Source organism: Camarhynchus parvulus, chromosome 1A (genome assembly GCF_901933205.1).
Source record: "Camarhynchus parvulus chromosome 1A, STF_HiC, whole genome shotgun sequence".
NCBI classification, from domain to species: Eukaryota; Metazoa; Chordata; class Aves; order Passeriformes; family Thraupidae; genus Camarhynchus; species Camarhynchus parvulus.
Window position 1 is genome coordinate 52,298,434 of NC_044586.1, and position 15,691 is coordinate 52,314,124.

Here is a 15,691-nt window from a genome sequence, read left to right on the forward strand (position 1 = left end):
AGAGCCGCCCGCCATTTGTATTCGGCAGCCGCCTCGGAGACCTTCTGCTGCCGGGGGCGTGCCCTGCCCTCACCCAAGATGGCCGGCGGGGGAGGTGGTCACGTGCTCGCGGGGCTGGCGCTGCGGCTCCCGCGCTGCCGGCGCCCTCTGCGGGGCGGCCACGTGGGCGCGCGCGCGGTGAGTGCGGGAGCGGCGGCGGGCGCTGCCCGGGCCGGCGGGGCGGGCAGGGAGGGACGGGGCAGCGGGAGAGCCGCCAGCTGCCCGTGCCTTTGCTGCAGCCTGGCCAGAGGGCGTTCCCGGGAGCGCCGCTGCTAGGCGGCCGCCCCAGCTCTCCGCCTCCCGGGCGCGGGAGCTGTGGCGCGGCGGGAGGGAGGGAGCACGGCCGGGCAGCCGCCTCCTGAGAGTGTGCGCGGGGCGCGGTGCCTGGCCCTGCCGCGGGGGCCGGGCGGCTGCAGGGGCGGCGGGTGGTGTTGGTCTCGGCCCGGAGCCCTCATGGAGCCCCCTCACAGGAGCGACCGGACGCGGGCGGCGCTTCAAACCCGCCCCGGCTCGCACCTGCGGGGCCGAGCTGGGCTGGTGGGGGTCCGGGTGCCCCTGCTGGGACCGGGAACGATGGGCGCGCGGGGAGGGTGGTCGGGTTGGGTTTGGGGAGCTTTCAGTCGAGAGCATTCTGGGTTTCTTCCCCGGCCCCAAGAGTGCCATTTCTTTCTCTGTCTCTCCCTCGTAGCTTTGTGTCTGGTAGCGTCCCACGCTGTATTTGCTGCCTCAACCTTCTCTTCTGTTTTTCCCCTCTTAGTTTTTTTGGATTTTTTTTTTTTGTTTTGGTTTTTTTTAGCCAGTCTCGAAACTCATGAGGAAGTGTATGTAAGAATAGTAACTGCAGTTTTTTCCCAATACAAGGAAAAAAAAAGCAATCCCAGCAACTAAAAGGTTTAAATCACACCTCATTGAGGTATTAACTCTAGATCAAACTTGGAAGAGCTATTCAAACATAGGAAAAAAACCGTTGAAATTTAAGATAATACAAAATGGGTTTTGCCAAAGCTAGATCAAGCCCAAGAGGCAAAACCTTATGCTGGGGTGCGCTTGGTGGTTCTGCTTAGATTCCCCCGTGTGAGGAAGTGAAATGACTCTGTAGACAGATTTAACACACAGTTAGGCTGCCAAACTCTACCACAGCTCTTCGAAGCGTATCTGAAAAACGTAAGTGAGCTAAATGTGGTAGGTTTTTCACGGGAAGAGTAAAAAATCTATGTGAACTAATGATACTTCCATTGAAAAAGTATAAAACAGCAACAAACCGTTTTTGATGGAAGTACCTCAGATTTTTTTTTTTTAATGAAAATCCAATTTTTTTCCCTACCCAGTTTAATCCCAGGAAAAGATGAATCCTTTGTGTTAAAGACCCCTGCTCTTCTATGATTCAATCTTGCTGTAGATTCCTGGGGGGGAGTCAGTGTGGCTATGTTATAGAGGCCTGGGGAAGATTCTTCTGAAATTGCCAGAATGTAATCAATGGACAAACCTATGTGTATTGCTTCTGGTTATCCTCTAAGCTTCGTTATTAAATTATTTTTATTAAGTGAAAAGCTGTTTCTGTGGTTTTGGCATTTAAAAAATAAAAAACTGTAATTGCAAGTATTTGCTTTTATATAGCAAATTTATTTTAATAATCAAATTCAGTGTTTACCTGTCTTGATAAATTCCTCTTGAATTTTGATGCTTGTCAGCATCAATTTTCAACAAAGCAAGTTATCTTGGGTCTTGACAAGACCACTGAATTTATTAGGCTTTATCTCAGAAACCTGGGTGTTGTCTTCATGCTTTGGTTTTTTATCTTCTAGCATGTTTCCCTTCAGGGAATTTCAGTATTTATAATGCATATAATTATCTCCAAGATGTACAAGTATGCTGTCGTGCTTACTTGTTTCATGCATACAAAAGGATTGGAGTCAACAAGATTCAAAAAAAAAAAAAAAAGCTTGTGATAAACTGTGTGTGGGCTATGTAGCTTCACTTCCATTCTGATTTAGGAAGTTGGGGACTGATAACTCATGTGGTTATCAGCTAAAGATACCAGGAGCAGGCTGTGCTGTAGATCGGTCAGAGGATAATGAGTGCAGTATTTATAGGTGATGGTAACAGCTCATTGTTATGCAGATGGTGTAGTTAAAAAGGAAAAAAAAATAGAGCTTCTTGGCACTTGGGTTCTTTTATAAGGATTTATTGGGTCCTAGAATACCTGCAGTGTTAAGAAGCTGAGAATTTGGAGTCAGGAGTACCTACCTTGCAGGTCACTATGCTGTTTCACCTGATGCATGAGCTGCTCGTGTCGTGTTGCTGTGTGCAGCAGTGGATTGGTCCTGCGGTGTCCGTTTTTCTCTTCAGTTAAGTTTGACCAGAATAATGAAATTCTTCTGCATTTATTGGGAGAATTCAGCAAGAATTTATGCAATGTCAATTGCCAGACACTTTCTGAGGTATCCTGGTGTCAGTCCCATGCCTCTTTTCCTACTCCGTGGGATAAAGATCCTCTTGTAGCATGAACCATGGTTATCCATTCTTGTAAAGAAGTAACACTAGGCACAAGTTAAAAAGGCTATTCCCACTTCCTGTGGTGAAGAGTTTGTTTAGTCTCCTGACAAGGCTCTGTCTTTGAGCTCAGGCTTAGAGCTTCAGTTACAGTCTGCAGCAGAAGCAATCATCAGAAAAAGAGATGCAGTCAATGAGGTATTTAAAATAATATGCAGATACATGCCATTTACAGGAAGTACCCAAATTTCAGGATTTATTGGTGCTCATTGTGAATCCAAGGAACACGAGGTCACTCATTTTTACTAATGAGCAGCGCAAACATCAGTTCAGGAAAAGGTATCTCTAGGAGGCAGTTGCTAAGTGATCCCAGGAAATCTGCCAAGTATCTTACATCTGTTTGATGGACATATTTAGACCAAAACACAGGAGAAAACATCTCTAACCAAACCCCCAGCTGTATCTTAAAAGTGCTGGTTTAGAATTTCTTTTTCTGTGAAAACAGAGCAAGAAAAACCAAAATCTCTTGTCTTTTATTAAATTGTAAACTTCAAAAAAAAATTGGGAAGTTTAAATTGAAAGAACACGATATAGATTTGCTCTGGCATCACCTGGACACATGGTTTTATCATAATGATAAAATACAACATAAATACTTCCATAAGAATGGCTCAGCAGTGTTGTGAAATGAAGCACTAGGGAGAGGGCCCCTTCATTTCTGGGTAGAAGTGTGAAGCAGGGGTACAGAATGTCTCTTGCCATAGTGACACCTGTGGGTGCCAGAGGGGATTTGTCCTTCTCTGGCCAAGTCCAGCCTGAGCTGCTGGCAAACTCAGGAGATCAAAGTACTCTGTTCTCAAGAATTTCTCCTCCTCGTGGATCCTCTCCCACTGTTTTTGGAGCCCTGAACAAACAAGAGAGTATGTTCTAGAGACAGCCCAGTGTGCAGTTAAAGTGAGGGTAGATTACAAGGCTATCCCACAAATCACAGACATAACTGAGCTGACATTCAGCACTGGGGCAGTATGGAATGCAAAGGGATATACTTTCTTAGGTAGGGTCCATGTTGTCTTGAGGTTTTTTAGGTGAAAATTAATTATATTTACAGATGGGGGCATAAATTCTGAAATGCTTCTGAATATATTTTTGACTACCTTAATTAATTGAATATAGTAAAAAAATTCCTGGATTTATTGACTTACTAGTCTGTGTTTGAACTTTTCAACTGCTCTAGTACATTTTCCTTGCATCATCAATCATTTTTTTTGGTTGTACACTTCATGCCATGTTATTAATGTAATTTCGATTTATTTTCTTTTTAATAATAATAGAACATATCTGAATTTCAAACCCAAGATGGCTCAGAAGAGGAGCTCGAGTGGGAGGTCATTCCCATTGCTGCTGCTTCTGATTGTGGTGGCCTTTGTTCATTTAACTGTCTGTCCTTTTACAAAAGTGGAGGAAAGCTTTAACCTGCAAGCTATCCATGATGTGGTGTACCACCAGCTGGACTTGGATAAGGTAAATTGAAAATAATAACTTCATTTTTGTACAGTGTTAAAGATGGCAATTCCCTGCAGTATCTTTAGGATAAATGCAGTGTGAATATGATTTATTTTCCCTTGTTTCTAATTTGCTTATTTTAAGTAGATTCTCCTTTTTGCAGTATGACCATCATGAATTTCCTGGAGTTGTCCCAAGAACGTTCCTTGGACCAATTTTTATTGCTGCTCTTTCCAGCCCGGCTATCTACATACTTTCTGTGCTAAGAATGTCCAAGTTTTATTCTCAGCTGATAGGTATGAGAACTTTGAATCCTCAGAGCTGTCACCCATTAGAGCACCAGTTAAAACATTGTTGCTATATTTGGACCAATGGTTAAATTGTGATATTCTTTTTCACAATGAAGGAAAACCCATGCTATGGTACTTAGGGCCAGCATGGCCATTCAGCTCCCTCTTTGGGAGTAACTAACGGCACACAGAAAGTGTGTACTAACAAATGTCAGGCAGTGTAGAAAAAACAAGTGTCTCGAGTCTCTTCAGAGAGTTCCCCCCCGTGTACACTTCAGAAAGGATTGTTAACTTTGGCATGGAAGCCAAAGTTAACTAAATGGAATTTTGTTTGGCTTTTTGTTTCTTTGAAGGTAGTTATATTGTGGTATCTTAAATATTAATCTTCAGAACGTCTTTCTATTACATTATATAACATGGCTATTCATCAGTGATCCATCTGATACTACTCTTTGATTCTCATTTTTATTCTCTTGATAGTCCGAGGAAGTTTGGGGCTCAGTGTGATTTACACCTTATGGAAACTGCAGAAAGAAGTTAGAAAACAGTTTGGAGCAACTACAGCATCAATCTTCTGTCTCATCACGGTTACTCAGTTTCATTTGATGTTTTACTGTACAAGAACTCTCCCTAATGTGTTTGCACTTCCATTTGGTAGGTATTTCATAGGAAAAAAATTAAAATTTAGAACTTTTTTCAAACGTGTCAGTAGTTAAAGCACAGGAAAAGTATGGTCAGACCAAGTTGACATATCTGCTTGATTGAATTGTGTGATAACAAGACTAAAAAGCTTGAGATTTCATTCTCTTTTTACCATGTATGCTTACAGTGACTGTTTAATCAAATTTTATTGAATCTGAGTACATGTAGGTTTTGTCCGGTGGCTTTGATTAGCTAGAGGTTTGGGTTCACATGTCTAATGCATAAAGCATAGAGCTATGAAAAGGGATGAGGTATACCTGCAGTTCAAAAAAACCCTGTGAACTTGGTCTGCACAGGAAAGGACTTTCAAATGGGATTGTAGAAGAAACTCCAGCTGCACCATCTTCACCTTCCTCTTCTGAAGCTGTCTACAAATGCAGCAATTTCTATACTTAAATAAAAAAAATTAAAAAATCAATGTCAAGCCCTTCTCTACATATGCAGTTTTCCCCCAGAGCTGATGAAGAGGCAAATTAATCACGTGACAGATACTTACTGAGTCACTAAATGCTTCAGTGCAAGTTGTTCAGCTAATAACATTGTGAGGTTGATGTAAGAATCTGTATAGATGAGAAACGATAAACAAAAGCAGATGAATTGTCAGATAAAGTGTCTAGTAATGTCTCAGATAATTTTTGCATATTCAAAAATACAAGTTGTTTCATGATTTTGTACCTTAGTATTTCATGTTTTCCTTAGGATCCTGAGCACGTTACTATGTCAAGATTTAAGCTAAAGTAGAGACAACTTCATCTGTAGAGATACGGTGTGTCCCACCTAATCATGTAAATGAATTTGTAGATCTTTCTCCCTCAGCAGTAGTCTGTAGTCTCATTTATGTGTTTGAAATGGGTTTGTGTTATCATGAATATACTTAGCCAAAAGAATAAACGAACTGTCTAGCTAATACTGAGCAATAATAATTATGAATTGTAGTTAGAGAAGCTTTTAGTACTCCCTTAAGGTTTGTTTTTCCCCCCCACCAATAGCTGTTAAATATACTGCCTAGAAAGAGTTTCCATCTGTTCCTTGTGGTTACACTTTTCCTAATTACTTAAGCATCAACAGTATAAAGCTGTGCTTTATTCCAAATTACATTTCTCTAACCAAGGAAGAATTTCTGGACTAGAAATGGTGGGAAGACCAAGAGAGGATTGCTGGGAAGTTAGAGGAACAAGAAGATAGCATTGATTGTTACCCTTTAGAAAATAAATAGTTCAGTATGTTGAGTGATGTGTTTTGGGTTTTTTTTGTTTGTTTTGTTGGTTTTTTTGCAGTGCTCCTGGCATTGACATTTTGGATACAGCAAAAGCAAAGGCCATTCATTTGGTTCTCAGCTTTGGCGATTATAGTCTTCAGATCAGAGCTCTGCATATTCTTAGGCCTCATGCTCCTGATGACATTATTAACTAAAAGAATCTCCATTTTCAAGGTGCTTTCCCATGCTGTTCCTGCTGGAATGTTTTGGTTGGGTAAGTGTTTGCTTGGAAGAAAGCAAATTACATTAAGTTCAAGAGAAGTATGGAGTTTTGACTGATTTATCTGTTGAGTGGCCCTTAAAGGGTTTTTCTGGGGGGATTGGCAGTGAAGAGAGGGTAAGTGGGGTGTTGTGAGTTGTTATTGTTTCAGTTTGATTCTATTTGCTAATAATATGACAAGATTTTTTATTTCTTTGAAAATTTCTATGGAAGTGTGCAGAGCAGAGAAAGCTACTGTGGCCTCTGTCTTTAGATGCTTACAGTGTAATGTCCTGATCTTAAAGAGGCTGAGATGTGCAAGTTGACTTCAGTACAATTAATACCTGTCTGTAGCTACTTGTGCATATTATCAGCTGTAATATCTATTGCCATGGTGATAGGCTGAGTCCCAGGATAAAATACAACTGTGTGACAGACAGAGATACCAAGCAGGAGGGTTGTGGGGAGAGTTGCAGTTCAGCTCTGTTCCATTATTAAATTTAACAGCTTAAGTGATCTCCGTGCTGGAGAGGTTGAAAAATTCCCTTGTGTCTACCCATCCATGGAAGACCTCGTGTATATGCACATAAGTACTCTAAGCTGCTCCACCAGCCCACCTAATTAAAAATGCTGTTGTCAGATATGTGATGGTGACCCCTGGCAGCATGCTGTCCCTTGCACAGAGTGCACAATAGAAACACTAAACAGTTATGCCAAATGCATTTGGAGGCACCTCATGATGTAAGAGTTTGGAGGTCCAGTGGGAATTAACCACTGGCACTCCCCTTTCCTGTTTGAGCAAAATCCTTAAATACTAGAGCAGTTTGCACAGAGCTGAGTGGAGGAGATAGGGCTGACAGTTTTGCTGCTTTCTTTTTGCCTTTTATCCCCTTTTCTCCCTCCACCTAACGAATAATAGCAAACTTTGTCATTGTTTTTTTGACTTAATAAAAAACAATTGTCGCTTTGCAATAAAAGTTTATTTAGTACTATTTGAAGATAACATGAGCTTCTTATTGTTCATTACATTTAATGCTCTTAATACTCTTCTAAAACAAATCTCAATTAAACCCTTTTTTTCAAACTTGGGGTTGGAGTGGGGTGAATCCCAATTGGATTCATGTCTAACATGCTTCTTTAAAGGCCTCTGTTCAGAAGTGCCTCCCTTCCCTGCATAACAGACATATTCAGCCTTCTCTGTGGTTTTGGGTGAGGCTTACAGTGCATGTTTCAGTTTATGTTGGTCTCAATGTGCTGTATATGTTCTATTTGGATGTGCTAGTTTGCTTTTCCCTGGTTTTTAGTTCATGCAGATTTGTATCTCTTTAATTCTTTTAGGGCTAACAGTTGCTGTGGATTCTCTATTTTGGAGGCAGCTTGTGTGGCCTGAGGGGAAAGTGCTCTGGTATAACACAGTTTTAAACAAAAGTTCCAACTGGGGAGTATCCTTTGAAACATCCAGAGAAAAAGAACACTACCAGCCAAAGCAAAGACTTGATGTGACTTACTCCTGAGACTCAGGGTGTTACATTCTACTTTTCATTATTTAAAACTTACAAGAGAGTGTCTGTCCCTTAGGTGTTTCTGCAAATTGTAAGTCTCCTCTGCTTTTTCTTACCTCTTGGTGTTCTACCAGTATAAAGCCAGGTTTCTTCCCCTTGGTGTGTTTCATGTTGCCCATCATTAGTGTCATTTGATGCGTCTCTGTTAGGTAATGTGAGTGTAATTAAGCAACTGCTTTTAGTTCTCCAAAGATGAGACAGAAAATGAAAGGCTGGAAGAATGTGTATACAAAAGTATACTGCATATTTGCAAAATTTGTGAGTACTAATGTTGCTTAAGAATACTGAAGAATAGTTACTTTACTTGTTAGCCGTGAAAGCATCCTTAACTCTTTTCACCTTGAAGACCTCTCCCTTCTTGTGGTATTTCTATTCAGCCCTGCCTCGTGCTTTGGGATGCAGCATAATATTTGTACCTTTAGGGGTAACAGAAAAGAGAACTCGGATTTTACTTTTGCCAGCACTGGGCTTTATTTTCTTGTACTCGTTTCTCCCACACAAAGAGCTGCGTTTCATCATCTACACTTTCCCTGTTTTCAACATAGTGGCTGCTAAAATGTGCTCACGAATGTAAGTTCAAAATCCTGTTCGTTGTTTTTTTTCCCTCTGAAAATGCAAAAGGAAAACTATTAGTACCATTTTTCATCTTGACCTCTGGATCATATTGAAATATTCATATGCTGTAGAAAGGAGTTTGAGGTCTTCATACCCATTTGACTGCAGAGAAAAGTGGAAACACAGAAAAGTCAAATGCTTTGGTGGAACTATTTGGGAAGTCTGGAGGAGAATTGAGAATGGAGCCCTAATTTTACTGTTACGTTGTTACAATGCAGTTTATTTACCAGAAAAGAAGACTTACTCCAGTAGTCCTGAGCTGTTAACACAGTTTACCTGAGGAGATCGTTTAACACACAGGCGAGGCTTGTGAAACATGGAATTAAATATTTCTGTTTGGGTATATTGAGTAAACAAATTGAAGTTCAGAGTTTAACTTCTTTAAAAGAGAATATATTCATAGCTGAAACACAGAAATACATAGCTTTATTGATAAGTTTGTCTTAGTTTTATTAATGAGAGTATTCTAATTTAAATGTCACTAGAAGTTAATCTTCTAGAAATTGGTATTAAATATATGCCATACAGAGTTAATAAAATTTCTGTTAATCTTTATTATCTAGAAGTGGAGTTTCTGTAACAGTTGTGCACAGTAGTCAGTGACCAGTGTGAAAGAAAATAACAGTTTATTCTTCCTTGTTTTTCTGTTCCTCAACAGTCTGAATAACTACCGGAGATCCTGGCTGTACAAACTTGGATCATTCTTTATTGTAATGCATCTTCTACTCAATGCTGTTTATTCAGGAACATCTTTGTACGTTTCACATTTCAATTATCCTGGAGGAGTGGCAATTCAGAAGTTGCATGAGTTGGTACCTTCAACAGCAGGTATGTAAAGCTGGCTGGAGGTATGTTCACCTAATCTTAATTTCAGTATATTTTTTCATGTATTGAATACTACTCTTCAAACTAGGTACACACATCTTCTTTGTTAATATTTTGTTAATTTATTATTAATCAGAGTGTACTTGGAAGAATTTTGAAACTGTATTCTATTTTCTTTATTTATGTAGATGTTTCTGTTCACATTGATGTGGCTGCAGCGCAGACGGGAGTTTCTCGGTTTCTAGAAATCAATTCCGATTGGAGGTATGTTCTGAATGAGGTATTTTCGTCTGAGGACAGTAGCCTGCTTTTTCTTTTTTGCATATGCACAGGGACAAGCACTGCAAACACAATTTCTGGTCCAGCATATTTATTAAACCAGCTTAAGAATAATATAAATCTTCAGAGAATTTTTGATGTCTGCAGTGCTGCCGTTTCAGAAATAAAGCACTGCAGTGTTTTTTCATTGTTTTGCCTGTATAGCATAGAATATTTCAAAGGACAAGAGGAAATGGCCTCAAGTTGTACCAGAGGAGGTTTAGGTGTGATACTTGGAAAAATTTCTTCATGGCAAGGGTTATGAGTCACCATCCCTGAAAGTGTTAAAAGTTTGGATATGGCTCTTGGGGCCATGGTTTACCGGTGAATGTGGTGGTGGTGCTAAGGTGACAATTTGGCTTGATGCTCTTAGACATCTTTTCCAACCTTAATGATTCTGTGATTCTAAAGACATCAGAAACAGCGCAAAAATTGTTAGCTTACCAAACTTTATACCAATGTGTTTAATGCAGCTAGGTCTGATACCCCACTAGACCTTGTGAAACAGAGCTTTCTTGGCAGAACAGTGTACATAATTATTTGTCTGAATAATGTGTGGCAATGTGAGGCTCATGTACATTTTAATATTGAAAGTCAGTTTTTATGTGGAACATCCCTCATATAGATGGCATTGAAGCTGCTGCTGTGAACACATCCATTAGCTCTGAGGGAAGGCTGTTGAGTGCTTTGTTACTATGACCAGACACTTTTTAAAAAGAGTTAGAATATTGGAATGAATAGTAGGAGACATTGTGAGGTGGCATCATTTGCTTTTCAGGATGAAAACCAAAAAGTAGGCACCTTTCTGATTTTTAAGCCTACCTCTTCAGCTGAGGCATAAGGTTTTAATTTAAATGAAAATTAACTCAATGAAAATGATTCATTAGAAGGTGACACAAAGCCTCCCTTCATACTGCACAAAACAAAAGCAATACAAGCAGATTTTGATTTAAGAAGTATTCTGAGCCTAGAGTTCTTTTTCCCCAGTCACAGTATTCAGGATCAGATGAACATAATTTAATTACTGGTATGTTTAGAGATAAAAGTACTTTGGAAGTAAAGCAGAAGAAGGGGAAAATGCTTCTAGGGGAATTACAAAAAATCATCGATCTTGCTATGCCTTTTTATTTCCAAGCACTCTCATGATGATGGTACAGACTGTTAAAAGCCTTCACAATTACTGATCCACTGTTTATTTCAAATTGGTTTTTTGTATGCTGAATCTAGAGAAAGTCTTAAACCATTAATTGGGAGGAGACATTAAGCTGTTAGAGTACAAGGGATAGAATGTGCATGCTAGCTAAAATGTTTCAATATTTGGGGTATTAAAATATACTTTAAATACACACACTACTCTGAATACAACTCTCCTCTCTCAGTAGTGCTTCATTCCAATGAGCTTTTTGAGTTGGTGAGTGTTGGATTGCTTTGGGTTTGTAAAGCCTGGTAGGATTGGAAGGTGAATGAATAATATCCCTGTCACTGATAAATGTTTCATGGTGTTAACAGCTACAGAGCAGTTTCTCTCTCACTTTTAACTGTACTCAGCAAAACAAAGGCTAAAGGAAGGGCTCATTCAGCATAAAGTTTCACATTAAAAAAATCAGACAAAATCCACAACTGAGCATCATACAAAGAACTACCACTTGGTCTGACAGCACAGTGTAGTGCAAAGTTTATTGGCACCAACTGTCCATTTTCTCATTGTCCAAGAAAGTGACATCCTTTCAGATGGGTGAAAACTAACTTAACCTCTTCACTGACAGTATACGTCAGGTGGAAACTGATTAGGGATGGGGTTGCTGTGAAGGCTGATGATTCATCAGATAACTGCAGTCCATAAATGAAAGTGTCTTAAAGTTATCAGCTTTCAGTAGTGTGCTCAGATTAGATCTATTTGCCTCAAGAAAAATGCAAGCAATGTATTATTTTTCTTCAAAGGGTGATTGAAAGGAGCTTGATGCAGGTTCTTACACGGAACAGGTGTTACAATCTTGTTTTCAATTAGTGCAGTCTCTTTGAACCCTGAATAAATATGCTATGTAAGCTTAAAGTATTTAAAAATAATAAAATTTAGAAATGCATGCAGCCAGATGAAAGGCCTTTTACTTGCTGATGAAGAAAATGTGAAATTAGTAGTTGGTAAGGTTGTTACAAAGTAATGCTGTTCCTTCTGCCAGTTTGGATATATCTACCAACCTAAGGGCTATTGTGATATTTTTGGAAATAGCAGGTGAAATTAGCATGCAATTGTTTTAAAAGTAGAAAACACCTGTTCAGTGTGCAGTCTAATTCTGCATTATATGATGTATTTAGTGACACTTATGAATTCTGTCAGCCTGGGGTCCTTCCTCAGTTGCCAAAATTTTAGTTAACAATTCACACAATACCTCTGGTTTTCTGTGAAGTACTTCCTTCAAATATCTTAAATGTTAATGACTTCCCTGTCAGGCAGCATTATAAAAATGTCAGTAGAGATTTTTTTCAGGGAATTCAGGCAGATGAGAGGCCAGGCCTGCAAAGATGCAGGGTGGATTTAATCCTAGGTGGATTTAAGGGTATGTAGGGCTGGGACTGCACCGCTTCCTTACCTGTGTCCATGTCTGCAAGGAAAGTCATGGCCTGAGTAAGATGCCTGTGAAATGTGTGGAAGGATTCAGGTGCCTAAGAATGGGAGCTCCAAGTGCTGGTAGAAAACAGTTCACAGAACAGGGCAACAGAAAAGGTGAAGAATGGGGCACTGCTCTTCACTGAGTTACAGAGCCTAACAGTGGTTTATGGAGTGTTTTGGAGTGAACTTACCTCTTTCTTCTACTTTGAAGTTGCTGGATTGAGGACTCGATCAGGCTGCCATGTCCAGTATGAATATCCTAACCTTTAAGATATAAATTGCACCTGACTCTCCTCAGTGAATGAACAAATAACTATTGCAAAGTAGAACCATGTCCTCATGAGACAGTGAGGGAGGTCTGTCTCAATTCCTAGAAGATTAAAGGGGCTCATACAGCTCTTAAGAGATAATGAACTTCAGTTTTGGGCTTAGACCAGATGAAAACTGGCTGAAACTATATCTTTCACATCCCTGCCAAATGGCTAAGTCACTTGTTTTCTCATCCTGTAAATTCCCTCAACAGCTAGATTGAACATAAATCCTTTTAAGAAATAACTCTGAGTGTACATAATAAATAGTCCTAGAACTCAGTAGTTACTTTTTTTTAAAATTCTATATATAATTTATATGTATTCTTGTACTTAAACAGTTTATAAAAGCTGGCCCAAAGTGACCTGCCCAAACATGTAGTAGATCAGGGAACTGAACTTAGAAATAACAAGTGCCAAATTAGTACTGTAATTGCCAGGCTCCTTCTTTCCTCCAGCATTCAAGGAGGTCTTCTCCTGCTATTCTCTGAGGCTCCTACTCTAATGTATGACTACCAGAAGAAAAAGGTTTCTGCTTAAGTACCACATAAGGTATTTTTTAGAATTACTAAAAAACCCCACAAACAAAAAAAAAGCAGCAAAAAACCCAAAACAAAACAAAACCACCTCCACCTTTCTCCAAATGCAATTCTTATAGAGTAAAATGTAAAAATTGGTCCAGTTAACTACAGTCTTAGGTTTTGGAGTCCTTTCTCCACTAAATTGAAATAGGGAACTAGTAAGAAGTTTTCTAGGAGTCGTGATTTATATCACAATAGCAGCAGAAAGACTTGCATGGAATGACTGAGTCCTTACATTCTTCAAAAATACTATTTCCTCCTCTAGTACTATTTCGTCAGGAGATATAACTGAGAATGTTGGTTTATTTTTGTGTTTCATCTTGGATGCCTCTGCAATAATAGCCATCTTTAATAGATAAAGCAAGGAATAAAAATAAATCTTATTTGTTCTTTACAGGTATGACAAAAGAGAAGATGTTAAACCAGGAGACCAGTTGATGTTTTCTTACACACATATACTGATGGAAACAAATCCTCTTCAAATATCACATTACAAGACAACCCACAGGCCACTGGCAAATATACCTGGCATCAGTAAAATTGGGTTGAACCTTACTGCACTACCTCCTTTTACTTTAAACTTGAAACCGAAATTAGTACTGTTGGAAAAACTTCCTCTATCATCTTGACTGTGAATTTTAAGTGTCTTTTGATGTGCTTTTGCTGATGATTGAACTATATAAGACAGCAGCAAATTGTCATTCCAGCACTGCAACTCAGCTTCTGTGGAGAGGCACAGAAAATCTCTGTACCACTTGGTATTTAGCTCCGTCCTGTTTCTTACTAATAATACAGTGCATTCCCAGTCAGTATATGCTCAGTATACTGAGTTGTATCGTTAGGTATGTTTGATAGAGGTTGCCTACAATTTTAGTGGTATTAAGTAAAACCTGTCTACTTGGTTTGGTAGTCTGTTTCATCATGTAGCACAGGTATGTCCTAATTGTCCTGTATAAGATGCAAAACCAACAGGTTTGTGCTAGGGCAATAATTTTATATGTAATCTGTGTGTGCAAAGATGTATTACTTTATGTATCTGCAGGATTGTAACCCCCTCAGCTGTCAGATTGCCAGTGTGAAACCCAACCATGTTATAAACATAGGAAAGCCATATTCATCGTTGCTTCATCCTAATACCCAGTTGTGCCCTGTAGGCTACCAAACTAATGAAACATTCACTTAAAAAGCAGTTGGACCTCTTGACAAGCACTGTTTCATAACAGATTTGAGTACTAAGGATGATTATCTTCATTCCAACAGTTAATGTAAAAGCAGTAACTTGGATTTCCTGGAAAAAAAGAATCTTTAAAATAATTTTTCCCCTCTTCTGCTGTAATGGTATCTTAATTTGCAGTGTAAAAATTACCTATGAAAATGCCCACTTTAAGATACGTGCTGTTTTCCTTTTTTTTTATTAAGTAATCCCTTTGGAAAGGAGTACTCTGATGTGCCATGTGCTGCATTATATAAACTAGGTTAAGATTGCATGCTCTGTAGTTTCTTTTTTAGATGTTTTTGTTAAGGATGTCTGCATAGATTGCTGAATGGAACAAGGAAAAAAGGTTAGAATTCTGGTTAGGGCCAGTTGTAATATGACAGAAGTTCCATTAGTGTAAAATGTCAGAATCATTGAAAGTATCATGGGCAGAAAACTATTCCTTGCTGACTGAATACTTGAGTAAAATATAATTATGGAATAAAGTGGTTTGGTTTTTTTTTGTTTTGTTTTGTTTGTTTTCTTTTTATTCTTAAATTTGCTTGATTCAGGAACTACCTTTACCTGTGTAAGTTTCAGTTTTTAGGACCATGTTTTCTTTTTGTCATCTAGATTACATATCAGTGGAACTGATCTGGTGGGGTGGGGCCTGCTCCCTCGAGGGTGGCTGTTGTTGCCCAGGCTTCCTTGGCCTGAGCAGATCTGGCAAAAGCAACCTGCAGAACTTGTTGGTCCAGTCTCTGGCCGCTCTTGAAATTTAAATCATTCAAGTATTATCTATTTGACTTGTCTTTGGAAGAAAACCTAGCTTCCTCCAGAGCCAGTTTAAACATCAAACAATTCCCAAGAGACAGAAGGAAATACATGTGCAAATAGCTGCAAATTTGGAACCACACAAAGGAAAATTTTGTTTAAGGACGTAGGTGGGTCTTCATGTTAAGGCTAATCACTGACTTATGTAACTCCCCCACACTGGAATCCACAACTCAAGAACCCAAACTTGAATTTATTCTGCCCAGGTGTATACAAATGTCTGTGTGGTTGCTCCAGCTTTCCAAATCTCTGGCTGTCAGAATCCCTCTGCAGTAACTTGCTTCTGTCACCTACAGAGAAAAACTAGGGCCACTGTGTTTGCAGAATAGGCATCTGAAGCTACTGTCTGAAGTGGCAC

At 39.4% G+C, this 15,691-nt stretch overlaps 1 protein-coding gene across 5 annotated transcripts; it reads left to right on the forward strand.

The window, feature by feature from the left end:
* Positions 1-102: 102 nt before the first annotated feature.
* ALG12 (ALG12 alpha-1,6-mannosyltransferase) lies at positions 103-15,019 on the forward strand. 5 transcript variants are annotated; one of them, XM_030960277.1, is made up of 10 exons: positions 103-177; positions 3,864-4,053; positions 4,199-4,331; positions 4,806-4,979; positions 6,305-6,499; positions 7,823-7,926; positions 8,393-8,616; positions 9,320-9,489; positions 9,675-9,750; positions 13,702-15,019. In XM_030960277.1, exons 2-10 carry the CDS (start codon positions 3,889-3,891, stop codon positions 13,931-13,933), a joined length of 1,473 nt encoding a protein of 490 aa, XP_030816137.1. In that variant the 5' UTR covers positions 103-177; positions 3,864-3,888; the 3' UTR covers positions 13,934-15,019. The 5 variants fall into 5 exon arrangements, with proteins under 5 accessions (XP_030816137.1, XP_030816139.1, XP_030816136.1 ...); XM_030960279.1 differs by lacking the exon at positions 103-177 and adding an exon at positions 1,709-2,480 and having other exon boundaries at positions 4,183-4,331; XM_030960276.1 differs by lacking the exon at positions 103-177 and adding an exon at positions 1,715-2,730.
* The last annotated feature ends 672 nt before the right edge of the window (positions 15,020-15,691 follow it).